The sequence below is a fragment of the Sminthopsis crassicaudata genome, chromosome 1 (assembly GCF_048593235.1).
Source record: "Sminthopsis crassicaudata isolate SCR6 chromosome 1, ASM4859323v1, whole genome shotgun sequence".
Classification (NCBI taxonomy): Eukaryota; Metazoa; Chordata; class Mammalia; order Dasyuromorphia; family Dasyuridae; genus Sminthopsis; species Sminthopsis crassicaudata.
The window spans coordinates 596,703,044-596,731,014 of record NC_133617.1 but is presented as its reverse complement, the minus strand read 5'-3'; the positions used below and the strand labels follow the sequence as shown (position 1 = coordinate 596,731,014).

At 38.7% G+C, this 27,971-nt stretch overlaps 1 protein-coding gene across 7 annotated transcripts in view; it reads right to left on the bottom strand.

Annotated features, from left to right (window-relative positions):
* Window positions 1-27,971, bottom strand: part of LOC141551130 (von Willebrand factor A domain-containing protein 5A-like) — a 150,037-nt gene that overhangs the window by 34,655 nt on the left and 87,411 nt on the right. For 2 of the 7 annotated variants that reach the window (XM_074282438.1, XM_074282439.1), the window contains 14 exons: window positions 13,808-13,856; window positions 13,479-13,681; window positions 12,867-13,089; window positions 12,526-12,701; window positions 12,106-12,220; window positions 10,660-10,826; window positions 10,298-10,386; window positions 9,929-10,073; window positions 9,346-9,425; window positions 8,944-9,058; window positions 8,087-8,251; window positions 7,621-7,721; window positions 6,917-7,167; window positions 5,588-5,725 (listed from right to left, as the gene is read on the bottom strand). In XM_074282438.1, coding sequence (XP_074138539.1) covers window positions 5,588-5,725; window positions 6,917-7,167; window positions 7,621-7,721; window positions 8,087-8,251; window positions 8,944-9,058; window positions 9,346-9,425; window positions 9,929-10,073; window positions 10,298-10,386; window positions 10,660-10,826; window positions 12,106-12,220; window positions 12,526-12,701; window positions 12,867-13,089; window positions 13,479-13,681; window positions 13,808-13,847 — 2,008 coding nt within the window. In that variant the 5' untranslated portion in view covers window positions 13,848-13,856. Of the gene's footprint in view, window positions 1-5,587; window positions 5,726-6,916; window positions 7,168-7,620; window positions 7,722-8,086; window positions 8,252-8,943; window positions 9,059-9,345; window positions 9,426-9,928; window positions 10,074-10,297; window positions 10,387-10,659; window positions 10,827-12,105; window positions 12,221-12,525; window positions 12,702-12,866; window positions 13,090-13,478; window positions 13,682-13,807; window positions 13,857-15,440; window positions 15,476-16,965; window positions 17,151-27,971 lie in introns of those variants that run through there. The other 5 variants (XM_074282441.1, XM_074282440.1, XM_074282442.1 and 2 more) reach the window with 5 other exon arrangements.

The window sequence follows — 27,971 nt, the reverse complement described above, 5'->3', positions numbered from 1 at the left end:
GAGAAATGCTAGATTTGGCAATAAGAGAAGAAAAATAAATTAAGGAATTAAAGTAGATAATGAGGAAACCAAATTATTACTCTTTACAGATGATATGATGGTATTCTTAGACAACTCTAGTGAATCCACTAAAAAACTATTACAAATAATCAACAACTTTATTCCAAATCATTACTGATCAGAAAAATGCAAATTAAGACAACTCTGAGATACCACTACACACCTCTCAGATTGGCTAAAATGACAGAAAAAGATAATGCTGAATATTGGAGGAGATGTGGGAAAACTGAGAAACTGATACATTGTTGTGGAAATGTGAATGGATCCAACCATTCTTGACAACAATTTGAAACTATACTCAAAAAGTTGTCAAACTGTGCATACCCTTTGATCCAGCAATGTTACTACTGGGCTTATATCCAAAAGAGATATTAAAAAAGGAAAAGGGATCGTATATGCAAAAATGTTTGTGGAAGCCCTTTTTGTAGTGGCTAGAAACTGGAAAATAAATGGATGCCCATCAATTGCAGAATGACTAAGTAAATTGTGGTACATGAATGTTATGGAATGTTATAGTTCTGTAAGAAATGACCACCAGGATGAATACAGAGAGGCTTGGAGAGACTTACATGAATTGATGATAAGTGAAATGAGCAGAACTAGGAGATTATTATACACTTCAACAACAATACTATATGATGATCAATTCTGATGGACATAGCTCTCTTCAACAGTGAGAGGATCCAAATCAATTCCAATTGATCAGTAATGAACAGAACCAGCTACACCCACTGAAATAACACTGGGAAATGAGTGTGGACCACAACATAGCATTTACACTTTGTTATTGTTTGCTTATATTTTTGTTTTTCTTCCCAGGTTATTTTAACCTTCTTTCTAAATCCAATTTTTCTTGTGTAGCAAGACAACCGTATAAATGTGTATACAAATATTGTATTTAGCATATATGGGGCTACCTGCCATCTAGGGGAGGGGATGGAGGGAAGGAGGGGAAAAGTTGGAACAGAAGTTTTTGCAAGTGTCAATGTTGAAAAATTACCCATGCATATGGTTTGTCAATAGAAAGCTATAATAAAAATAAATAAATAAATAAAATGAAAATTAAAAAAAAATCCACAACTTAAGCAAGTTGCAGGATACAAAATAATTCCACATAAATCATCAGCATCTTTATATATCACTAATAAAATCCAACAGCAAGAGATACAAAGAGAAATTCCATTTAAAATAACTATTGATAGTGTAAAATATTTAGGAATCTATCTGCCAAGGGAAAGTCAGGAAGTATATGAGCAAAACTACAAATACTTTCCACACAAATAAAGTCAGATTTAAACAACTGGAAAAATATCAAGTGCTCTTGGCTATGTCAAGCGAATATTAATAAAAATGATAATACTACATCAACTAATCTATTTATTTAATGTAATACCAGTCAAACTCTCAAAAAACTATTTTACTGACCTAGAAAAAATAATAACAGAATTCATCTGGAAGCACAAAAGGTCAAGAATTTCAAGAGAATTAAAGAAAAAAACTGCAAATGAAGATGGCCAAGTTGTATCAGATCTAAAACTATATTATAAAGCAGTAATCATCAAAACCATTTGGTCCTGGCTAAGAAACAGAATAGTTGATCAGTGGAATAGGTTTAGGTTCACAGGATAAAGCAGTTAATACTATAATAATCTTGTGTTTGGCAAACCCAAAGACCCCAACTTTTGGGATAAGAATTCACTATTTGACAAAAATTGCTGGGAAAATTGAAAACTAGGATGGCAGAAACTAGGCACTGAAACACACGTAACACTTTGTAGCAAGATAAGATTGAAATAGGTTCATGATCTAGATATTAAGAATGACATTATAAATAAATTAGAAGAACATAAAGTAGTTTACCTCTCAGATTTGTGGAGGAGGAAGGAATTTATGATCAAAGAAGAACTAGATATCATTGTTGATCACAAAACAGAAAGTGTTGATTATATTAAGTTTAAAAGTTTTTGTACCAAACAATACTAATGCAAACAAGATTAGAAGGGAAGTAACAAATTGGGAAAATATTTTTAAAAACAAAGGTTCTGACAAAGGTCTCATTTCCAAAATATATAGAGAACTGACCCTAATTTATAAGAAACCAAACCATTCTCCAATTGATAAATGGTCAAAGGATATGAACAGACAATTCTCAGAGGAAGAAATTGAAACTATATCCACTCACATGAAAGAGTGTTCCAAATCACTACTGATCAGAGAAATGCAAATTAAGACAACTCTGAGATACCACTACACACCTGTCAGATTGGCTAAGATGACAGGAACAAATAATGATGAATGTTGGAGGGGCTGTGGGGAAACTGGGACACTAATACATTGCTGGTGGAGTTGCGAAAGAATCCAGCCATTCTGGAGAGCAATCTGGAATTATGCCCAAAAAGTTATCAAACTGTGCATACCCTTTGACCCAGCAGTGCTACTACTGGGCTTATATCCCAAAGAAATACTAAAGAGCGGAAAGAGACATATATGTGCCAAAATGTTTGGGGCAGCTCTTTTCGTAGTGGCTAGAAACTGGAAGATGAATGGATGTCCATCAGTTGGAGAATGGTTGGGTAAATTATGGTATATGAAGGTTATGGAATATTATTGCTCTGTAAGAAATGACCAGCAGGAGGAATACAGAGAGGCCTGGAGAGACTTACATCAACTGATGCTGAGTGAAACGAGCAGAACCAGAAGATCACTATACACTTCAACAACAATACTGTATGAGGATGTATTCTGATGGAAGTGGAAATCTTCAACATAAAGAAAAGCCAACTCACTTCCAGTTGATCAATGATGGACAGAGGTAGCTACACCCAGAGAAGAAACACTGGCAAGGGAATGTAAATTGATAGCACTAATATCTGTCTGCCCAGGTTGCATGTACCTTCGGAATCTAATGATTATTGTGCAACAAGAAAATGATATTCACACACATGTATTGTATCTAGACTATATTGTAACACATGTAAAATGTATGGGATTGCCTGTCATCGGGGGGAGGGAGTAGAGGGAGGGGGAGATAATTTGGAAAAAGGAATACAAGGGATAATATTATAAATATATATATATATATATATAATAAAAAATTATTAATTAAAAAAAAAAAGTTTTTGTACCAAAAAAACTAATGCAGATAAGACTGGAAGGGAAGCAATAAACTGGGAAAACATGTTTACATTCAAAGGTTCTGATAAAGGCCTCATTTCTAAAATATAGAGAGAATTAACTCAAATTTATAAGAATTCAAGCCATTCTCCAGTTGACAAATGGTCAAAGAATATCAACTGACAATTTTCAGATGAAGAAATTGAAACTATTTCTAGTTATATGAAAAGGTGTTCTAAATAATTATTGATCAGAGAATACAAATTAAGACAACTCTGAGATACCCCTATACATCTCTCAGATTCGCTAAGATGACAGAAAAAGATAATGTTGAATACTGGAGGGGATATGGGGAAAACGGTACATTAATAGTTGGTGGAATTGTGAATGTAGCCAACCACTCTGGAGAGCAATTTGGAACTATACTTAAAAAGTTGTCAAGTTGTGCATATCCTTTGATTCAACAGTGTTTGTACTGGGCTTATATCCCAAAGAAATCTTAAAGGAGACAAAGGGGCCTACATAGTGGCAAAAAACTGAAAACTGAATGGATGCCCATCAGTTGGAGAATGGATGAATAAGTTATGGTATATGAATGTTATAGAATATTATTGTTCTATAAGAAATGATCAGGAGGATGATTTTAGAGAGGCCTGGAGAGAGTTACATGAACTGATGCTAAGTAAAATGAGCAGAACCAGGAGATCATTATACATGGCAACAGAAAGATTATAAAATGATCAATTCTGATGGATGTGGTTCTCTTCAAGAATAAGATAATTTCAAACCAATTAAAATTGTTTTCCTTTTTTTGTTTGTTTTTCTTGAGGCAATTGGGGTTAAGTGACTTGCCCAGGGTCACACAGCTAAGAAATTTAAAGTATCTGAGGCCAAATTTGAACTCAGGTCTTCCTGACTTCAGGGCTGGTGCTCTATCTACTGGGCCACCTGGATGCCCTGTTAAAATTGTTCAGGGATGAAGAGAGCCATCTACACCAGAGAGAGGACTGTGGGAAGTAAGTGTCGTTCTCAACATAGTATTTTCACGCTTTCTGTTTGTTGTTGTTTCCTTGCATTTTATTTTGCTGCTTTTTTTTTTTTTAAACTGGTCTGATTTGGTTTTTCTTTTGCAACACAATAATTGTATAAATGTATATGCATATATTAGATTTAACATAATATTTCTACTATGTTTAACATATATTGGACTACTTGTCATGTAGGGGAAGACATAGGGGGAAGAGGGGGGGAAATGGAACACAAGGTTTTGCAACGATTAATGTTTAAGAATTGTCCATGCATATGTTTTGAAAAATAAAAAGCTTTAATTTAAAAAAAAAAAAAACTGGGGATGCTCATCACTTGGAAAATAGCTGAAAATGCTGTGGTCAAATGGATGTAATGGAATATTATTGTGTTAATATAAATTAATATAATATATACCTTTATATGAAGTGATACTAAGTAAAAGAAGTAGAAAGCAACATTATGTGATGATCAACTATAACATTAGCTCTTCTCAGCCATAGAGTAATTTAAGAAAATTCCAAAAGATTTGTGATAAAAAATGCCATCCGTATCTAGAGAAACAATTATGGAGTCTGAATACAGATTGAAGCACAGTATTATCACTTTTAAAAAGTTTTTTCTTTCTTATTTTTCCTTTTCATTCTGATTCTACTCTCACAACATGACTGAGATAGAAAGATGTTTAACATGATTAGACACGTATAGCCTGTATCGAATTGTTTCCTGTCTTAAGGAGCAGGGACTGAAGGGAGACAATGAGAAAAATTTAGAAGTCAAAATCTTAACATACTGTTGAAAACCATCTATACATGTAATTAAAATATATATACATTATTATTATTAAAAGCAAAAAAAAAAAAAAAAAAAAAGAAAAAAGAAAAGAAAGAAAGAAAGAAAAGGATGGGCCTTAAAGGATTCATAAACAAGATTCTTCTCCTTTTACTGGGAGTCAAATTTTTGGTGAAGACTGGAGCAGAGAAGAGAAAACAAAGAAATGATGCTTAGCTATCAGGAAGAGTATATCTTTGTGAATAAATTACGTAAGTAACTAAAAACAAGGCAGACAAGAAAGGTCCACAGGAACAATTTGAAAACAAATCAAGTCCTTCCACTTGCCTTAATACTTTTCAGAGGTAAAGCTTCAAAGACACCCAAAGGTATAATGACTCAAAGTAGAGTCCGAAGTCCCTCTTTCCTCTAGTGATGGACTCCTCTGTAACCATGAAATATGACCGACTTTGGGGTGAAGCCATTTTAAAAGAAAGCCCCTCTGATTCTACAATCATGGTAGTTTTCTGTTTTTGAAAAGAGAGCAGCCATCTAGAAACTCCTATAGGTAGAATAGACCAAAATTCAAAAGCAAAGAAGTAAAATGGAATCTTACCTGTGGAAGCCATAACTGTAGAAGAGTCAACTTCACAGAGACTGTCATGTTCCCAATCATCAAGCCCAATTACATTAGAACAGAATTGTAAGGAAGATGTACGATATAAAGGTAAAGCACAAGGAGATGCCATAATTCCTGAAACCAGAAGAACAGGAGTTAAGATCAGAACAGCTTTCCTTTGCAACAACAACAACAACAAAATTCGGTTCTGCACATATATATTGTACCTAGGATATACTATAAGATATTTAATATGTATGGGAATGCCTGCCATCTAGGGGAGGGGTGGAGGGAAGGAGGGGAAAAACTTGGAACAGAAGGGAGTACAAGGGATAATGTTGTAAAAAAAAAAAAAAAAAAAAAGTACCTATGCATATGTACTGTCAAAGAAAATGTTATAATTATAAAAATTAATTTAAAAAAATAAAACATTTAAAAGAAAAAAAAACTTGCTCTCAGAAAGAACATGATAAATGTATTCACAATTTAGGTATAATACTACTAAAACCTAAAACATTAGTTTATAGACTCTATTTGGATTACTTGAATTAAATCCAATATACATTTGTAAGATGAATGTTATATGCACAACACAGTCCTAAGGTTGGGAATACAAAGGTAAACAGGACACAAACCTTGCTTTCAATATAAATGGGAAACAGCTTGTGCAAAAATAATTATGACAAAAATGGACAGAGTCAAAAGTATAAAGAAGGCTGGACAAAATTCTAGGAGAAATGGGAGGAAATGTAGCAACTAATTTAGAATCAAAAGCATGAAGTTCTGATTGTAGAATTTCAGGCATCAATAAAATGGAAACATGATAGTGGAAAAAAAAGATCAGAACAGCTTCAGTATTCTTGGGTCAGGCAGGAAAGGATAACTATTCTTCAAAACTATGTATGGTTCCTGACATACTCTCTCTTTAGCAATAAGATTCTTTCTCAGGAGTCTCAGTCACTAGGTGTGAAAAGTAATCCCCATACTATCTGTTCAGTGTATTTCCAAGATTTTCTTGGTAGCTAATACCTATTTTTGGCACCCATCTATATAACTTTAAGGGATTCAGGAATAAAATGGCTATAATTTTAGTAAGCATGTCTTTCTTAACCTATAGGATTTCTATTTCTTTAATATTTATTCCTTCTCCCCCTCTTTATTTCTTTCTTCTCTATGATTTTCTATCCCTCTTCTACCCAAGAGATGATTTCCCTTCCCCCTCTCATATGGTAGCAGAAAAGCTATCCAAATTTCACCCAGGATTTCCAGATAGGATCTAAGCTCTTTCTTATAAAACTTGAGACTAGGAGCTCACATTCACCTTACCTAGCCCAGATGCACATTGGAAGAGTGAACCTCCACCATAAGGAGCACTCAGTGGAATGTCCCTCCGAGTCAGGGGCCCTTGAATGGGCTGATTGAGCTCCTTATTGATAGCAATATAGGCAGTGTGAGAGGAGACAACTCCTGACTGAAGACTGATATCCACTACTTTTTTCTTGTCTTTTGCAGCATCTTCTAAGTTTCCATCAAAGGTCTGGATCATGGACTTGGCAGCCAAACGGTGAATGGTAAGTCTGGAAAGAGACAATCTTCTGTGCTACTCCTGGGGACCTGGGAAGACAGTCCTAACCCTCAAATCCAAGGCTTCCCAATTCAGATAGGGAATAAGAGGAAAAGAGAACTATGAAGAATAAAAGCAGATTGAGGCATACTATTTTCACCTTTTTTTGGGTTTGTTTTTTCTCTTGGTTTTCCCCTTTTGTCCTAATTTTCCTTTTACAACATGACTGATGTGGAAATATGTTTAGAATGATTATACATATATAACCTATACCAGATTGCTTGCTGTCTAAGGGAAGGGGAAATGAAGGAAAAGAAAAAGAAAAAAAATTGCAACTCAATGCCACACAAAAATGAATGTTGAAAGCTATCTTTACATGTAATTAGAAAAATCTATTGAAATTTAAAAAAAAAGAAGAAGAATAGGTAGGTTAAAAAAAGAGGCAGAAATCACCAAGGATTCTTACTTGTCATCTGCTTTGGGATTCAGGGAGAATAGCACTGTTTTCCTGAAGCCATCACTTTGGATCTTGTATTGAAGACATACCTCACCTGCTGCATCTTTGGACTAAAATAGTATAAGTAGAGAGGTCAGGTAGTAGATAGTTCATTAAAGGAAGTGTCTAGGTCTAAAACACTAGCATAAGATATTAGTTCTATAACTTGCAGCCCAAAGGAGATTTAGTTCTAGATCACGTCATAAACATCTGAAATGAGATTTGAACCCAGGCCCATAGCCATTACTCTTTCCCATGTACCATGCCAAATCAGAATGAAGTAATGTTCAGGCAAAAAAAAAAAAAAAAAAAAAACAAGATAAACCAAAAGCCCACCCACTGACAAAAAATAAATAAATAAATAAAAGAGTCTACAACTGTGTTTGAACATTGGCTGCTACACCCATGGAATCCAAAAGTAGAACTGGAGACTTACTTCATTTGTCCCTTTCAACTGGGCATAAACAATTAACCTCTGACCCTGGAAGATGACAGCAGGAGCTGGAGAGAGTAACGTAGTCTCCAGCCCAGGGGGAAGAGTCCAGGTCAGGCAGACATCCTGGACCACTGGCTGCAGGGCCCGCTTTAGAGACCGGAGGGCCTGAGGGAACAGAGTGAAAGCTGCAGAGCTGGAAATGGAAGGGACTTCTAGAAAAGCACAGTTTAGAAGAAGGGATAGGTCTTGAAGGGAGAAAATAATTAAGGCTTGAAAAGATATTTCCTCCTCCTTAGTCAGGTGAGAAACCAGGCTTCAATCTTCCAAACTCCTGAACGTGTCATAGTTTTTTCTTTGTTTTCCACAGTTCTTTTTTGTCATTTCAAGGGAAACTGGGATAGTGAGATTTTTACAATTGAAAACAATGGTAAATCTAAGTGGCAGAGGCAGAATCTCTAGGAAAGCAAGGAAAGGTCCTGGTCTCTGAGGTCTTTATACCAGTCTTTACCCATTTCAATCCCTTCATGTTTATTTCCCTTAAGCATCCATCTGTCATGACCAGAGATTTTTCCAGGGAATATCTTTGATCCCTTTCAACACACAAAGTGAAGTCACCCCTGCTCTACACTCCACAGCTCTCAGATCTACAGATCTACACCTATAAAGTCCCAAGGCCCAGAAAGGGAAAAGTTCCATTTCACCCACTCAAGGCACACTTCCCAAGCACCCACACAAAAAGAGCTAGAGCCCAGAACATGGAGACAAAGACATATCCCTGCTCTGATAGCTATTGTGGTGCCTCAGTGTAAAATAAATGCTTTTGTAAAAAAAAAAAAAAAGTAAGATAACCATGGTACCTTGGGCTGCATTCTGTCCTTGCCTGTGATGAATTCTGCAGTACCTCCAGCTGCCCGAGCAATGCCTTTAATAAGGCTGGTGGAAGCCCCTTCTCCAATTCCAAAAGAGAAACATCTGTAACGAGAAGACAGCAGGTGGCCAAGGGAAGTCTTGGGGAAAAGTTCCTGACTCCTACTTAGTGGGGAATTAAAGGATGTTTTAGGGGGTACAGTTCTCATTAGGGGTCAGAGTCCTTCTTTAAGTATCCATATATCTATATAGTTCATCATCACAGAATCATAGATGAGAAACAAGAAAAAAACCTCAGAGGCTCTTTGGCCCCAATCCTTCATTTTATAGAAGAAACTGAGGTCCACAGAAATGATAAGTATTTGTCAGAGGCTAAATCCCAAAAATCAAACCTGTGATTCTGGTTGTTTCGATGAACTTCAGCAATGACCTGCCATGTATCACATACTTCTCCATCTGTGAAGACAAAGAGCTGCAGAGGGAGACAAGAAGTAAGACTCTGCTAAAGCCACTGCAGGTTGCTCAGCCCAGAATCTCCCATTATATAATAATATTAACAATACCATTATCATTTATATATCATACATATAATTTCACATTTATGTCACAATGACATAAATCATAATTAGATCATAATATATCATAATATAAAGTTTCAACTATTATTGTAGCGCCAAGTGCAAAGGATGAGCCTCCCCTTCTGGGAAGGGAAATCTATTAAATCTCTCCAGTGTGTTCTTACTATTGATTTAAAATAAAGCAGCTAGGTAGTACAAGAGAGAACAACAGTCCTGGAGGCTTTTGAACTTAAGGTCAAATCTAGCATCAGGTACTTATGAGTATGTGATTCTGGTTAAATCATGTAACCCCAACTGCCCCAGAAAACCAGATCACCACTGACTTCAGACAGAATTAAGTGCTAAGGACATATCAACAAAATTTGTGTCTTCCTTGCTCCCAGTCTAAGTTCCTTACCTGCCGAGGGTGCCCTGGCCTGCAGGATTTTCTATAAATGTCCTTCAGTGGCTCTAAGATTTCAGTTCCTCCCAGGTCAGCATCAAGAGCTTTTACTCTCTGCACGGCTTCCTCCATAGATTGCTGTGTGTATACCACACTCTCTCTGAGATACATACACATACATAAGACTTCCATAAGAGACATTTTCTAACAATATTAGGAACTTAGCCCTATTGTCCACTTCTTAAAATCCCCAAAGCTCCAAAGACAGATTTTATACTACCTCTTCATAAATTCTGGGATTATATTGTTTATAATATCTCCCTTAAAACTTTCCCATTTAATCTCCCTCCTCCTCCTGACCTCTGTGATTCTAGCTAGACTCACGGAAAGAATGAGTCAAAGGATGATCCAAATCCATAGATATTGAAAAAACAGCCAAGGGGTAAACTCTTCAGCAGCAAGACCAGAGTTTCCTGAGTGAGAAAAAAAGTAGAGAAGATATTTGTTTCAAAAAGTTTGACAATTTTCACTTTTGTGATATTTCAGTTTCACCTGTTCTGTCTCCCTTTCAGGATTCCTGTCCCAGTGAATTGACCCTTAGTCACAGTCAGATTTAGCCTACCATAAAGAAATAGTAGTAATTTAATTAAGTACTTTAATATTAGTTTAATCCTATAAATTCCATTTTTACTCTTGAGAAAAGGTATATGTAAAATGAGTATTAAAAAAAAAAAAGAATCTGATACCTTTGCACTATCTATGCGTGACTGGGCATCTCCTTGGCTATGCATCGGGCAGGACATGCTCCCTGAGCGGTCCATGAGGAAGATAAATTCACCAGTGCTCTCTCCCTGAGACTCAGGGATCCTAGGATAGAAAGTCACCATCACAGCTGGATCTCCCATCAGGGAACCTACCCAGTGGCAAAAACAAATAATTAAATAATTGAAAGGCTGTCATTTGGAATTGAAATTTACAACTCTGCTTGACTGCAGAAGACAGTCTTAAACTTTTTTTTTTTTTTTTTTTTTTTTTACTAGCGAGCCATTTTCATCTGAGAAATTTTTATGTGACCCTGGATATATTGCTATATAAATAGGTATACAATTAAATATATACTGATAATAAATCATAGTTTTGCAATCCCCACATTCAGTTATACAATCCCATAAGGGGCCACAATCCACAATTTAAGACTCATGGAATGGATGATAGTTTCTGAGCAGATTACAGGCCAATGTAAAGAAATAAAATTCCTTTTAAAACTGTTAAAAAAAAGTCGAAGAGGCTGCTCTAGAAAATAGTATGATTATCCCTTCTGTGGATAACTATTTGTTGGGATTGTTAGCTGTCAAGAGATCATGAATAACTTCTTACTGATGGCCTCTATGAGTCTTTTTATTCCTAAGATTCAGTAATAAATACTAGATATTTAAAGAAAAATAGCTGAACTGCTGGGTCAGTGATCTCTGAAAAACCTTGGCAAAAGGCAAAAAGGACAGAAAAGATATGGGATGATAGATCAGAGAAATGATATAAAATCCCTGAATTTGAACAAGATATTCAAAGCTTATGTTATTGCTATGCAGAAAAATAGTTATACAAGCCATGATACTAGTGAGACCCATTTCTAACTGCTTACACCTAGGTGTAAATGCTATGAATGATCAGCTCCTAACTGTGTGCCCAATGTATTCATCTTAAATAAAAGGTGGATGAAATGTAAGATCCTAACAACAAAACAAACTGTATAAGCATGCAACAGGGAAGTTATAGTTAGACAACACCTTCTATAAAAAAAATCCTGTATTAGATAATAGCATCTGGTCTGACAATTCTGGGATTCTGAGTCTGTGACTGTATTCACATTATCATTTTATATTAGGTCAAAGGACCAGACAATAATATTCCACAATCAGAACAGTCTTTTTGTTCTTTAAGCCTTAGCATTTTTACATTTAGTATAATTTTTATTATATTAAATTTTCTCTATTAGTAAGCTAATGAATCTCCTTCTTTGCATTCCTGAGAGCACCACCACATCCCATAGTTACAACCATCCTATTTAATTATTTCTCTGGAATCTTTATTTCACAAGAAGAGGAGTAAAAGAAAGTAAGACACAAGACAAATGTCAGTATGCCTGGGAGGCATATCCTCAGCAAGGTTACAACCTCCTGAGATTGGCTCACCTGGTTTAGCATCAGCCTGGCCCAGCTCCACAGAAACACTGGGTGTGTTCACCTCTCTGTAGTAAACCAGAATCTCAACATCTCGATCAAACTTATATCCTTCAGCCAAGGAAACCTGAATGAGGATGGGTCAGAGAAGAGCAATCATGGGAAAAGAAGGAAATTCCAGGAGTTTTTTCTGGGTTCCCAGATAGGAGCAAGGGGCTAAGGAGTTACCTTCCCATTGGTGAATGATATTCTGAGATGGAGTTGGTATTTAAAAAAAAAAAAAAAAGATTTAGACAGAAGAGGAGAGGGTAAAATATGTCCGTCTTATGGGTAAAGTTCAAGACATTGAACAGTAACTAGAAACAAAAGGGAAGGATTCAGGTTTGGAAGTGGGCAAAGGCACCAATGCAATGGTGTTCCCTATCCAGTTACCTGGGCAACTGTCTTGTCATCTTCCAGGTACTGCAGAGGACTCAGAGGACAGTTGGACTGGACTTTCTCAATGCCATGGGGAGAGCAGACATTGACACTGACACCAAATGTGTAGGGCAGCTCCTTGCCAGGAAGCCGGGGAATGTGAGAGGTGATATTGTCTGCCTCAGCTGACACTGCAATTAGTCATCAAATACTTCAATACAGTGGTGATTCTAGGAGGAACTAAGGTCCCTTTTCTTACCTAGGCCACAGGATCCAGGTAAAACCAGATGCTCCCTGTGTTCTTCCATCCCCAATCTCCCAGCCCCTTGCTAGCAGAGGAGGCCAGAGTTCTTCACCTTGTAAGTGATAGCGTGGATTCAAGACAGCTGGCAGGACAAAGCGAACAGCCCCATCTGCCTCCAAGGATAGTTCTTGAACATAGCTCAAAGTAACAGCAGCCTTCTGACCAGGGGGCAAATTTCCTATACTACAGCTAAAGATGTCACCAGAGCTACTATCCTGCTCCAGAAGGAAGGCTTCCTGGCCTTGGGAGATGGTATTCTCATAATTCTCCTGGGCCTGAGGGGCAAGATAAAAAAAAAAAAAAAAAAGAAAAGAAAAAAAAAGAAAAAAAGGAATAAGGAAGTCGTACGAACAAATAAAAGAGGAAAAAATAGTTTTGAAGAGAAAGCCAAAAGGAAAATAATGAAAGGTGTAATGCAGTCAGAAATAAAAAGATCACAAAGTTGAGGGTAGAAGCAATAGTCACTCAGGTTGACTTCTCTCCAAATAGTTTCAGTGAAGATACAGAGACTTAGGGTCAGAAAATGATGACTACCTAGTTCAACCCCTTCATTTTTCATAAGAGAACATTATGAGAAAAACAGCAGCTCAAATGAGGACAAAAGCAACTCATTATTTCCAGAGGAGACTACAATAAAACAGGGAGCCCTGGGGGCCTCTAATACCTGCTGCTTCTCTTGTATTTCTGCCACTATCTTCTTCTCATCCACCTGTGCCTGGAAGCTATAAACAGCAGAGTCTTCATCCATAGGAAAGACAAAGACTGCTTCCACAGGTTTTTTTTCCTCATTCTTGTAGCCCAGGGTCGCAGAAACATCTGCCACGAACTCATGGACAGACACATCCACAGAGATGCTCTTAAGTGGTACTGGAGAAAGGAAATGAATATTAGCCCTCAATTCTCTCCATCAAAGACTCCATAGAAGGACTATAGATTTCAGAAGTCCTCTGTCCTTTCTTTTGTCCCTGTTTGACTTATAGTAGATTTACTTACCTGGCTGTTTGGAGTTGGTGAGAAGACCACAAGGGGTCATGATGAAATTCTATTTAAAAAGAAAGAAAAAGAAAAGATAAATCCCGAAGAAATCCATAGATGCTGTTCCAACAACTCTGTTAATTCAACTTTTTATTGGGACTAGAATTCTCTGCTAGAAACAATCCACAAGTTTGAAGGTAGCCAAAAATGACAGGAAAGGGGAACAGGATAAAAGAAAACAGGAATATTTCCATTCAATCTGAGAGCCCAATGTCTATATTCCTCTAATCTCAGGTGCAATGACTCCCAAACTTTCTTACCCACAATGAACCTTAATTAGTGATAGAATTGCATTAACGACTACACATAGGCAATCTATAAAAGGCTAGAAGAAAAGTTGTGGCTTCAGCCCCAAACTTTTCAATGAAAAAAATGATGATTAATGACACGTGAACATTCTCTCCTTTATTGGGGGAGGAATTATTCAGTCATCATAAGGGTCTGTAGGTGTTTCCAAGGAGGGAATTATTGTTATTGCTAAACTACCCTAAGTCTTATCAAGCTGTAACTTAACCCTAAAGAAAGCTCCAGATCCTTTTTTTTGGTTGCTTTCTTTTCAACTTAATTCATGTTTCAGCATACTTGAATAAGATTCTTATAAGACAAAGGCAAGTTTTTGAATTCTATCTGATCTTGCTTTCACTTTCTTTATAACTATTTAAAAGTCTAAATTAAAGAGTTCTTCAAATATTCATAGAGCTTTTTTACTTTATCCCCTCTTTCTCTTCCTTATGGGAATCATTTTTGAGAACAATCTTGAACTGAAGTCAACAGTAATGACTGGTTGAATAAGAAAAAAATTCTTAAGCACTTAAGAAGTATAAAACAGTATGATACCAAGTTTAAAAAGCAAGATAGTTCCAGTTTTCAAGGACCTCACAGATTAAAATGAATCTCCAATAGATTTAGGAGATTTCCTACATACAGCTCTGGAAAACTTGTAGAAATCTGGGCCATAAATTCAACCTCATTAAGACTTGAACTCTACTCTTAAAATCTAAAGCATGTGTCACACTCTGCCTGGCCTTCCATTTCTCTATCAAAAATTCTAAGCTAGCATGATCACTTCTCCACCAAAGTTTCTGTTCCCACCAAACCCACAAGCAGTTCTTCCTTATTAGTGAGCATCCCATTAAAAATGGAATTTCCCCCATTGATTGTTCCACTTTTTGAAGGATGAAGTTGTCATTAAAGTTTAAAAAGGATTAGCTGTTTTGGTTGGAGAAGGGGAGGGAGAGAAAGGATTCCAGCAGATTTTTATATAACTGAAATGTCCGACTCAAATTAGTAATGTGACTCAATCTCCCCATTTATGTTTTCTTGAGGGTGGTTTGCAATATTCTTTGAAGACAATATTTCCTGCACCTTTTTCTGATACCATTGGATACATTCCTACTCTTAAAAGATTGAGGTGAACTATACTTTTAATCCCCAACCAGTGAAACTGAGACCTGTGGAAGACTTGAGCTTAGAAAGGCTAAATTCTCCCATTTCACCCAGGGTCAAGATGTAAATCAAGATTTACATCTTGCCACTACACCCAGCTGGTGATCTTGTATAGCTTTCCTTCCCTCAAATCCAATTCACTTACAATTCATGGCATCACCTCCTTGATGTCATGATCCTCTGGAGAATGAAGGACAAACAACGTGATTAATATTTTAAACTATTTTAATAAATAACTTCTAGCTAACTGCGTGTTTTCTTTTCCCCTATATTATGAACTTGCTGAGAGCAGGAACTGTTTTTACTTTTCCTTATTAAACTCAATGTTCAGCATAATGCTTGGCCCATTTTTTGTTGTTTTTCAGATTCCCATCCCACTCTTTCTGATCCTACTTGGAAGTTTTCTTGGCAAAGATACTGAAGTAGTTTGTCATTTCCCTCAGGTATGTGACTTGCCCAGGATCATATGTATTTAATAAGAGTTAGCTAATTTTTACTATAAATTGGTTAAAACCCAGGCTCACTCTGAGAATTCAGCTCCAGAAGTCCACATTTACTTCACATTACTCCCCCTTCCCCCCCAACTCCATTGAAGAAGCCTAGTCAAGTTTCCATAAGAATGTGGAAGAGGGGCAATTAGGTGGATAGAGCCTTGAATTCAGGAGGACCCGAGTTCAAATCTGGTCTCAGACATTAACACTTCCTAGCTGTGTGACCCTGGGCAAGTCACTTAACCCCAGCCTCAAAAAAAAAAAAAAAAAAAAAAAAAAAAAAAAAGAATGGAAGAATCAGGCAAATAATCCTAAGGACGACAGGTCCAGCACAATGTTATCATAACTGGGCAAGGCTAAGCAGAACATCCACGTAAGTAGATTTGGTGGGAACCACAACTCTGCCCCCAGGGCAGCTCTAAGCCCAGAATCAGAAGAGGAAGGCCTGGGCTAAAAAAGGCAAAGTTTTCTTAACGGCAGAATGTTGGGACTGGAACGGTCCATAACAAATCCACGACAGAAAGAGGATTCAGATTCAGATCTTCTGAATCTTGATTACAGATCTGGAGTTCTTTCCAACACTCAACTCTTCCACTCAAGCAATAGAAACGGATGTGTAAAACCTTTTCCAAGAACAGTCCACACCACAGTCTAAACCCTTAAAAACGCAGTCCAGATTCAGAGACTTTCTACTTCCGGGCAGCTGCCACACCCTCCCTACTTTGCATGAGAGATCCCAGCTGGCCAGAAGCAGCCAGTGCCCGGTAGTACACGGGCCGGTTTGTAAGGGAGACCCCCACAGCCAGAGACAAGGGTGAACGCAGGGTCCAGGAGACCTCGCATTCGGGACTAGGACGGGGCCAGGTCCCATGTGAATGGCTCGGGCCGGGGAGTCTCCAGGAACACCGAGTTCAGCAGCAGCAAGACACTGAGCGGGAAATGAGACTGCACCCCTTTAGTCCCAGCGCAGATGGGGGGGTAGAGGGAACCGATACAGAAGGGAGTGAGCCATCAGAAAGAGAAAGAAACATACTGCCCTGAGCCCTGCTTCTGGGATTTCCATAAAGGGGCAGAGACAAATCTGAACCCCAGAACCTGGACTGGGAGCACTGCTAGACTCACTGGGGGGTTCGGGTCGGGGTGACAGTAGGGGGGAGGGCTGGAGGGAAACTCACGCACCGTTACCTGGGGCACCAAATCCTGAGGGAGAGCGTAAAATCCCAAATAGTGGAGAAGGAATGTCAATTACCGGCCAGTTCCACAGTGCTTACCAGCAGCTAGCTTTGCAGAAAAGTGAAAGCATCTGTTAGGTCTTCCGAGAAAGCCCCGCCCTCCTCCAGGCTCCTCCCGTAAACTAAGAGCAACATTTAAGACATATCTGCCCCGCCCTCCTTTAGGCACCGACTGCAAACTACGCGCTACATTCAAGGGACGGTCTGCAAATTCATTACACCACATTTAAACGTTTACCATAAATGGCTCCTATTGTCGGCCAGAAGCCTACCTAACAGGTCAGGGATTCTCAAAGTGTGCCCTACCCCTGGGGCTCTCTAAAATCTTTTCCGGGGTCCTCAGAGATGCTGTTTTCATGATACTAACAGTACTTCTTCCTTGTCCAATTACATGGTTATGGGAAGCTAGATTTTCTTCATAAACTTCAACTGAAACACATGAGAATAGATTGAATGCAGAAGCTGATAGAATCTAGCTGACAGACATTAGAGTTTGGCACCCCTGCCCCCAACAAAAAAGCAAAACAATTCCGCTTTTCTCTTAGTTTTTGTTTTGGAAAAGGATTATTTCTGTAAAATCATGTCACTTGTTAAACTTATGGGTTTGTTATTGTTATTTTATGAATTTCTATATATAAATTTAGATAAATTATATACACTTCAAGTCCCACATTCTACAGGAAATCTTAGCAAACCCCACTTAAGAGGCAGTACTAGCCCTTCTAATTATTTCCTATTTATTCAACATATAACGAGTTTTGTGTTCATTTGTTTGCTTGAGGTAAACCACTTAAGAGCAAGAAGTTATCTTTTGCCTCTTTTTTGTTTGAGAATGGCTTAGCAAAATGCTCTGCACTTAAGTAAGAGCTTAATAATGTTAATTGATTGAACAACGAATTTCTAATAGTCCATAAACATTTATTATATTGACCACTTCTCTAAGAGCAAACACACAAAAAAGAAACTCAGGAGTTTACAATCTTAAGGTGGGAAGAAGGAGTTTAAAAATGAAGAAGCTGAAAGGCAAGGAGGAGAGGAGAGGAGAAACTATGGGAGAGAGATGGAGAAGTCCATCTTGGGCAAATTAAGAGTAGGATGGCCTGGGAGGATTGGGTAGGAAACCTTTGTCTCCTATCAGGAGGCCTGATGCTGGCTGATGAGGATCCTGAACATGAAGTTCCTGGAAGTGTTATGGAAAAAGAGAGTAGCAACTAAAAACTATAAACAAAGTATCCTGGACAGCCTCAATCTTCTAAATGTAGAAGAATGCTTAGATCATAAAGTTTGAAACATACTACCTTAAACCAATCCTGGAGCAAGGAGCAAGACAGCAAATTATGGAGTTGGACACAAAAATAAAATCTATAAAAGTAATAGTCTTGATTTGTTTGTAATTCTATAGTCTCTCTTTGTCACCTATATCACCTCTTCCCCTGTGATTCACATTCTCTGGTCTCAGGGGAGAAGGGAGAGAAAGGGAGGGCACTCGGACAGTTAGCCAGAATTTTCATTACCGGGAAAGTTCAAATTGCATAGCATATTATCCCATGACTCTAGCATGTGTTTCTTCTGTATAAAATTATAAGGTGTGTTTCCTCTTACAACTGATAAAGTGTCACAAGTCTCATGACTAAGAACATTTTTGGTCTGGGGATTCCTTGATATAGAGACATCTAAGGCACTATCAGAAACTGCTTATAATGCTTTCAATCAGGTCTTTTGGATCAGAGAGGTAGTCAATAAACTTATTACATTTCTACTGTGTGTCAGACACTAGGCTAAGTGCTAGATCATAACCAGTTTTAAGACTCTGCCATTTCAGAAGATATATGTCTTGGTTTTTGTTTTCTGAACTATTTTTTTTTTCATTTCCTGTGAAGTCCTAGTTAGCTCTCTGTTCACCTCAGGATCAGCCAGAGTCAGAATCAGCAAAGTCCTTGGTCTTTAGGGGGAGAAGTAAAAGAGACAGACAAACCTCCACAAGGCCTGCCACCGACCTCCCTTCTTAATGTCCTCCTCATAAGTGACTCTAATTTGTCTTACTCCATCCCCTAATACCTCTTACAATTATCTGTATACACCAAAAGATGGAGCCAGCACAGAATAGTGAGAAAGACCATTTTCCAAGTATATATTAATAGAGTTATCGTCCAATAGGTAATTAATCTTAAGTGCTTAGTTATCCGATTCTAGTGCACTTATTCAGAGTTTCAGCTCTATTTATCTCCCACTTTCTTTTGTTTTAGAACACAGGTGGTCATGCCATCCCTGACTTCTCAGGAATGGAGGTGAGAACTCCAAAAGGGAGGTGATCATGCCCACCCCCCCCCCTGACTTCTCAGGAAAGAGGTGAAAAACACTAAAGGTAAGTGGGGATTGCTAGCGGGTTTCTGGACTTAAGGGTCTTATTGGAAACAGGTATGCACAAACCCCTCAGCTTGGGAGGTATAACACAAGCACATAGCAATAACACACAAGCTATTAGTGATGACTCTTCCCACAGTCAGTGCAGGCTCAATGTGGTGTAACAAACATGAATTGTACATGTAAGTAATGATATAACAAACAATATGAATCAACATGGTCTTGTAAAATATTTCCAGAAGTCCTAGAAGGAGGGTATGTAAACATCAGTCACACATACATGTTAGGTTCTTACTAGGTGCTAATGAGATAATGAGATATTAGGTTCTTACTAAGTGCTAAGTCAGTACTTGACAATTCTCTAGTTCCGGTCTTTCCTGGGGAAGAGCTTGCATGCTTAGGAGGAGCAAGTTCATTGGTTGAAGTAATTCTTCCCAGAAGCCCTTGCATTATCCCACGCCCATTCTCTGGGAGGATAAAGAGGGCAGCTCTGGAGGAAAAAGGGAGTTGTTTCTGGACCAGACTTGAGGCTGCTCTCTGCAGGAAGGGAAGTCCGCTCTCTACAGGAAGAAGAATCTGTCCGAGAGATTTGAGTTGACACAGCAGATCTCCTCCCAGAGAGTGATCAGCAGCTTCTGGAGACAGCAGCACAGTACACATACACCTTCTTCAGCAGCCAAGAGATAGTCCAAAACCAATCTATTATCCTTTGCTTCATGTGTCAGGAAATACAATGATCCCTGGAAGTTTTTGAAGTGTTACAACAGTCTTTTGATGTGTTAGGGAATGCAATGATTCCTGCTGATTTTGAAGTCCTGTAACATTCTTATCATTTCTCAGAAAATCCAATGTTCCTGAGGGTTTTCGAGTCCTACAACAATCTTTTCATGTCTCAGGGATTCCAATGATTCCTGAGGATTTTGAAGTCCAAAAATTTTTGATATCCATGAATCAATTGCCATAACTACCATGCTCTTTCAGTAAGGGCACAGTCAGTGATGAAACTACCCGATAATTCTGGGGTCTTCTCCTTTGTTTCAAGGGTCTGTTCCATCTCTCTCCAATGGACAAGGCAAATATGACACCCATCTGATTCCTTCTCCATTTTTAGAGATACAAGCAAATCCTCTTCCCCAAGCAGTTAACCTATCTAGTCCCTTCCATTCACCACTTTCTGGATCTCTCCACATCACTTGGTGATTATCTAAAGATAGTGGAGCTTCTTGCACTGGACACTGCCCTTCAGATGAGTTATAAAACCTGTCTGCCACCGCCAGTGCATCTTTGTCAAAAATCAAGAAGTTAATAGTATAAATGGCTAGATTTAGAAGTTCTCTAGAGTTATCTGTGACTCCCCCTTTCTTTTGTTTTTGGAGGAGCATCTTAATGTCTCTGTTTCTCCTCTCTACATTGCCTGTCCTTGAGGATTAAAGGGTATGCCAGTGGTGTGTGCAAAATGTTCAAAAGTATATGCAGGCCCACTGTCTGTTTTTATTGCTTGTGGCACACCCATAATTGCAATTGCTTTTATAAGGAATTCAGTGATCACTTGGGCTGTCTCTTTTGCTGCTGGTATTGCAAAAGTGAATCCTAAAAAGGTGTCTACCACAACATGGATGAAAGACAAATGACAAAAAGATTTATAATGGATCATATCCATTTGCCAGATTTCATTAGGTCTTAGACGCTTCCTTGGAGCATGGAAAGGAAGTAAAACTGTACAGGCTTTTACTATGCTCCTAGCTTCCTCTCTTGTTATTTCAAATTATAAACCTAAAGCTCGAGCAGCCTGATGACATTTAGAATGAGATTCTTGGGCTTCCTGAAATAAAGAAGTATTGGCCAACATGGTTAGAAGTCTATCTGCCTTTGAATTACCATCAAAAATAGGACCTGGAAGTCTACTATGAGAGTGGACATGCAACATATAAATCTTACCTGGATGCTTTCTCACTTGCTCTTTAAGTTCCTTAAAGAAGTGATATATATTAGAGGTTAAAAATTTTATTTGGGCTGTGGCAATTCTTTGTACCACACCTACTGAACAGGCTGAATCAGATATTATATTTATATCTCCTGGATAATAAGAACTAGAATGATTGCATACAATTCATTCTGCTGAGTGTATTGAAAAGGAGTTCTGAGTACTCCCTTTATAGTTGTCACAAGAGTATACAACAAAATATTATGTTTTGATGCATCTGTAAAGAGAGTTAGTCCTATAAGAGGGACTTTAGAAACTTTTTCTTCAAGAATGAATCGCTAATTATGTAATAGTCTGATTATCTTTAATAGAGACCTGTGTGTAAAATTTGGAGCCATGGCTAATAAAATTTGCCACTCTGGGATGGATTCACAGCGTACATTAATTTGTGTATTAGTATACAAGGTGTTTATCTTGTCAGGTCTTATCCCAGATAACTGTACTTTTTGCTTAATGGCCTTTAATAAAATTCTAGCCACAAGTACTGGGTAAGGAGTAAGGCTTTGTTCTGGTTTTGCTAGGAGGTTCACCCACTCTATCACACTGTCTCTTTGATGAAGGACTGCTGTGAGTGCCTCTTGTGTAGCAAAAACTGATATTTCTAAGGGTTTTTCAGTGACTCAACCACGTTGCATAAAGCCAATTCAACTTCTCTTAAAGATGGTGTGGTGAGTTTAAAGCACTGTCTCCCTTTAAATGTCATATAATGTTTGCAATTGATGAGTAGTCAAGCTTAAGACTGGATGTATCCATGGGATATCTCCTATCAATTTCTGAAAGTTATTTAAGGTGTTTAGCTTCTCTGTTCTTAAGGAAAGCTTTTATATTATATGCATCCTAAATATTGAAAAGAGCATATCTTTGAATTGTTTCTGGAGCTATTTGCAATTTATAGTTCCTTAGTGTTTCTATGGTCTTTTTAAAACATGCTTCTAACATTTGTTCCTCAGGTGCACATCCCAATATATTATCCATGTAATGTAGTAACATACCTTTTGGAAATGCTTTTCTTACTGGAGTAAGAGCTGCAGCAACATACATTTGACACATAGTAGGGCTGTTTTTCATTACCTATGGTAAAACTGTCCATTCATATCTTGTATAAGGCTCAGCTAAGTTAATGCTGAGCAGTGAAAAGGCAAATTTTTTTCATATTCTCCTTATCTAAAGGGACAGAATAAAAACAATCCTTAATGTCTATTACCCAAAGAGGCCATTCTCTAGGCTATTGAGTAGGAGATGGAAGTCCAGGCTGAAGAGTTCCCATAGTTTCCATCTGTTCATTTACCTTTCTTAAATCAGTCAACATCTTCCATTTTCCAGATTTCTTTCTTACAACAAATACTGGGGAATTCCAAGGACTTAGAGAAGGTTGAAAGTGTCCTTGGTCAAGTTGCTCCTGTACTATAGTAATAAGGCTTGAATTTTATCACTAGCTAAGGGCCACTGTTCTATCCACACTGGTGTATCAGTTTTCCATTGGATAGGAACAGGTGAAAATGTTGGCAGGCCTTCAACAGCAACCCTGCCTAAAAAATCAAAGTACTCCTTTGTAATCCTAATTGTTGTAAAATGTCTCTTCCCCAGAGATTCATAGGGATTTTTTCAACTATAAAAGGAGCAAAAACTCCTGTTTCACCTTCACATATCCATCTTAAAGGGGTAGCACTAACTTCAGCTGCTATTGATCCTCCTACACCAGACATGTAGATGTCTGCCTTAATCTTTGGCCAGTGATTGGGCCAGTTGGTTCTTTTAATGACTGTACGATCTGCACCCATGTCTACCAATCCTTCTAATGGTATGCCATTTATATAGATGGTGAGCATAGGTTGGTCAGATGTCACAGGTGCTGTCCAGTATATTCCTGGATTTTGTTGTTTGAAGTCAGAATCTGGGCGACTGTTACCAGATTGCTTATTAGGAATCTATATTAGTAAACCTGATGCTACTACTTCTCCTGGTTGTGTAAGTCACACATTGTCTACCTGTATTAGTGACTGGGATATTATCTACAAATTCCCCAGTTTCACACAGCAGTATATGAATGAACACTGTTTTATAAGTACTCTCAGGAGATAAGATGGTCAAGCCTACTGTGCCTGGAGACAAGGGATCCATAAGTTGGAGAAAAACAGATTTCACTTCTCCAGGAGGTATCTCAGTTATCCCAGCTACATACAACTCTATTCTCCCCAACTGTAATCCCTTTCTCCCATCAGATTGTTTCCTGGCTGATTGGTCATGACTGAGAATTGAACTTCTAAAAATTCTCTGGAAGTAGCATAGGCTGCCATCATGCCCCAAGTACTTTTTGCTTTAGGCCCTGGAGCTGGGCACCTCATCCTGTTTCCCTGAATCAGTCTACATTATGATGCCCAATGGAAGCCTCTGATACATTTTGGACATGGGGCTTTGGGTCTTGTTCTCCCATCCTGTTTTCTCACTCTATCTCTATGTCAACATTGAGCTTTCAGATGCCCTACTTTACCACATTGAAAGCATTGATGAGTTTCTCTAGAATTACTTTGCCAAAAGGGACCCTATCTTCCCATGTTGAGATCTTGGGAAGTCTGCATCATAGCCTGGATACAAAACACATTTCTGCCCACTGTGGCACAGCATCTTATGATCTCCTCTAAAGGAGCTTCCTTGCTAGTATAATTCTAGTATAATTCTTCTACAAACCTCATTAGCATCTTCTTTAGCAAGTTGCCTTATCATAATTTCTGTTGCTGCATTTTCACCATTAATTCATATGACAGCTGTCTGCAAGTGTCCCACAAAATCAGCAAAGTGTTCATTTGGCCCTTGTGCTATTTCATGAAGGCTTCTCCCTTGTCATGTTCACCATCAGGAAAACCCTGATAACAGCAGCAGCAGTTTGCTCATATGCTGCTAAAGGGTAATTAATCTGTGCTGAAGAATCTACACCTGTTAGTTGATCATAGGTGATTGGAGGATTAAGTCCACTTTGACTGTTTCGTTGGGCTTGTATCCTATAGAGCTCACTATATTCAGAAAGCCACAACAAATATTATCCAGGTTCTAAGCCTGTCCTTGATATAGATTTCCAGTTACTAGGGGTTAAGATTTCATAAGCCAAATTCTGTAATAACATCTTAACATAAGCTGATGTAGCCCCATAAAGAGAGCAAGCCTTTTTCAAGTCTTTGAGGATTTCTAGATCAAAAGGAGTGTATCTTCTACTTTCTTGACCTGAAGAGTTAAACTGTTGAATCACAGGACACATTTCTATTCTCAAATCAGCTAAATCCTGGCCTTCTTCCCTGGCTTGAAGTAGTGCCTTTTGCAATCTAGTCATAGGAGGGGGTGATTGCTGGGGGGGGAGTGTCCCTCCCACTTCTCCTCCTCCCTCCATCCTGGAAGGTGAAGTTGATGGGAGTGTGTCAAGGATCTCCTTTGGTTTAGGCAGGGTTGAAGCTTACTGTGAGAGTAAGAAGTGATTCTTACTGCCCTTCAAGTTCACTTAATTTCTTACATGCCCTTCAAGTTCACTTAATTCCTCATGCCCTCTGGTGATATTGCCATTAATCTGCCCTTTGTCTTCCTCTTTTTACTCACACTTCCTCATCTGGCTGTTCTTAAAATTTTTCTTCTTTCTATAACTTGCAGGATTCTTTAAGGCCAATTGCATTATGTTGCATATATAGAATGTTTCCTTAGAAACTGAATCAGGACCTTTATCATTGTAGTATTCACATAGTTGATCTACTAATTATCTGGCCCTATATTGTCTTCCTTTAAGAACCAAGGGGACTTTCATTTTAATGTACCCAAGAGTCTAGCAATCTGCTCCTGTTACAAGTAAGTCTTGTCCTGTGATCAACTTAAGTATGCTTTCTATAGCACCCCCTTGGGGTGGGGGTGGGTGTAGAAGGGGATGGGGGAGAATTTTTTCCTGATATCTGCCCCATTTCAGCTATAAAATGAGAGTTACTAGTTTAGCTCTTAACAAAATAAGTTCCCTGTTTGTCTATTAAAATACCCTATTTCCTGGTCCCCGAGGGCTTCTTCAGTGAAAGTAGGGTCCTTGGTTCACACTTTGGCCACCAAATGTGAAGTCTGAGTTAGCTCCCTGTTGACCTCAGGATCAGTCAGAGTCAGGATCAGCAAAAGTCCTTGGTCTTTAGGGAGATAAGTAAAGGAGACATAAACCTCCACAAGGCTTGCCACAGACCTCCCTTCTCAATGTCCTCAAAAGTAACTCTGGCTTGTCTTACTCCACTCCCAATCCCTCCCACAATTATCTGTATACACCAAAAGATTGAGCCAGCACAGAATAGTGAGAAGGACCATTTTTCCAAGCATATGCTGATAAAGTATTGTCCAATAGGTAATTAGTTTTAAGTGCTCAGTTGTCTGATTCCAGTGCAACAACTCAGAGTTTCAGCCCTTTACAATTTCTTCTGTATAAAATCATAAGGTGTTTTTCCTCTTAAAACTGATAAAGAATAACATGCCTAAAATTTAAAAAGTTCTTTATCAGATTATTTTATGCCAATACAATCAGTCATATACAGTATTCCATTTGTTTAATTTTATAAAGCTTTTTATTTTCAAAACATTTGCATGGATAATTTGACAACATTGACCCTTGCATAATCTTGTGTTTCAGATTTTCTCTTCCTTCTCCCATCCCCTCCCCTAGATAGCAATCAATCCAATATATATTAAACATGTTAAAATAAGGGGGCGGAGCCAAGATGGCGGAGAAGAAACACACGACTCAGTGAACGTCCTCATTCCCTCACAACCAATTAGATAAATTAAGTCTCAAAATTAGCTCAGGACTGATAGATACCACAAGGACTGGAAGCATGACTTACCAGCTGAAGAGAATCTGGAGTTTCAACAGGAAAGGTCAGTTCTCAGGGGAGGAATAAGAAAGACCAGCACAGACGGTGGGGTAGGGGCACACTGCGCCCATTGCGCTGGGAGGGGCTCTGGGATCAGAGAAGCCACTGAGGTAAAGGAATCTGGCACAGGCTGTTAGCTCTTCTCTGCTAATTATTTAGCAGTTCAGAAGAGAAAGCCAAAATATTTTAAAACTCAAATTAGATTTTCCCCGATCCGGGGGGGTGACTCAGCGGATCTCTTGGCACCAGGGGGTGTGGCCTCAGCTACCTCCTGAGAATAGTTAAGAGACTGACAAGTGGGTGGATACGGCCCAAGGCAACACACACTGCCTAGCTTAGCTGGAGGGAGTGGAACTCAGCTCCAGGAAGTCCCAGAGAAGCGGAACCTTTGAACTAGGGACCGCGGTTTCTGGCAGACACTTCCAGTTTGAGTGCAGGGGCTTCTCACGTCACCTGCTGCAGACATCCACTCCCCACCCAGACACATAGGCTGGGCTTCGTGCTGTCTTCACTATTCTACGCCCTCGAGCACAGTAGTGCTAATCACCTCTGAGGCACCTCCAGGGAGGGGGTGGGGAACTCTCTCCCAGAGCTCTCTCTTAGCTCAGGCTCAGGAGCCGCTGCATCCATCCGGTCTGGGAGGAAGCTGGTAAAGAAGTAAATAATTTCCTACCCCAGAGACAGACCCCAAAAGATTTTTTTAAGTATGAGCAAAAAAGCTAGAAAAACCATAGATTCCTTCTATACAGAGAAAGAGCGGGTATCCAACCCCGAGGAAGTTGACAGCAGAGAATCAACAGACAACAACCTAAAGGGGAACGATTCCTGCCCCCCATCACATAAAACATGTTAAAATAAATGATAAATCTAATATGTATAAACAGGTTTATACAAATCTCTTGCTATACAAGAAAAATCAGATCAAAAAAAGAAAGTAAATGAGTAAGAGCAAACAACAACAAAAAGAACGAGAGTGTTATATTGTGATCCACACTCAGTTCCCACAGTCGTCTCTGTGAGTGTAGATGGCTCTCTTCATCACAAGATCATTGAAACTGGCATTAGTCATTTCTTTGTTGGATAGAGTCACAGTCATCAAAATTGATCATCATATAATATTGTTGTTGCTGTATACAATGATCTCATGGTTCTGCTCACTTCACTTAGTATCAGCTCGTGTAAGTCTCTCCAGGCCTTTCTAAAATCATCCTCCTGATCATTTCTTATAGAAAAATAATATTCCATGACATTCATATACCATAACTTTTTCAGTCGTTCTCCAACAGATGGGCATCCACTCAGTTTCCAGTATTTTACTACCATAAAAAGGGCTGCCACAAACATTTTTGCACATGTGGATCCCTTTCCTTCTTTTAAGATCTCTTTGGGGACTTCCGGCCAAGATGGTGGTGTGGAGGCAGACAGCTGCTTGAGCTCCGTGTTTTCTCTCAGGACTTACTTCATGACAAGCCTCGGAGTTAATGCTTGACCAGAAAAGAAACCCACAAATAATCACCAACAGAAGACATCTTTGAAATTCGCCAGAGAAGGTCTGTGTTTGCTCTGGGGAGGGTCTGTTTGACTGGCGCAGATTGAGGGCAGGCAAGCCAGAGCAAGACAGACAGCTCACACAGCTCAGACCAGAGGGGGGAGGGGTACGATCTCTGCCATTTCTGTGAAAAGACGTTTACCCCAGTGTAGATACTCCATCTTGGCAGCAATCCA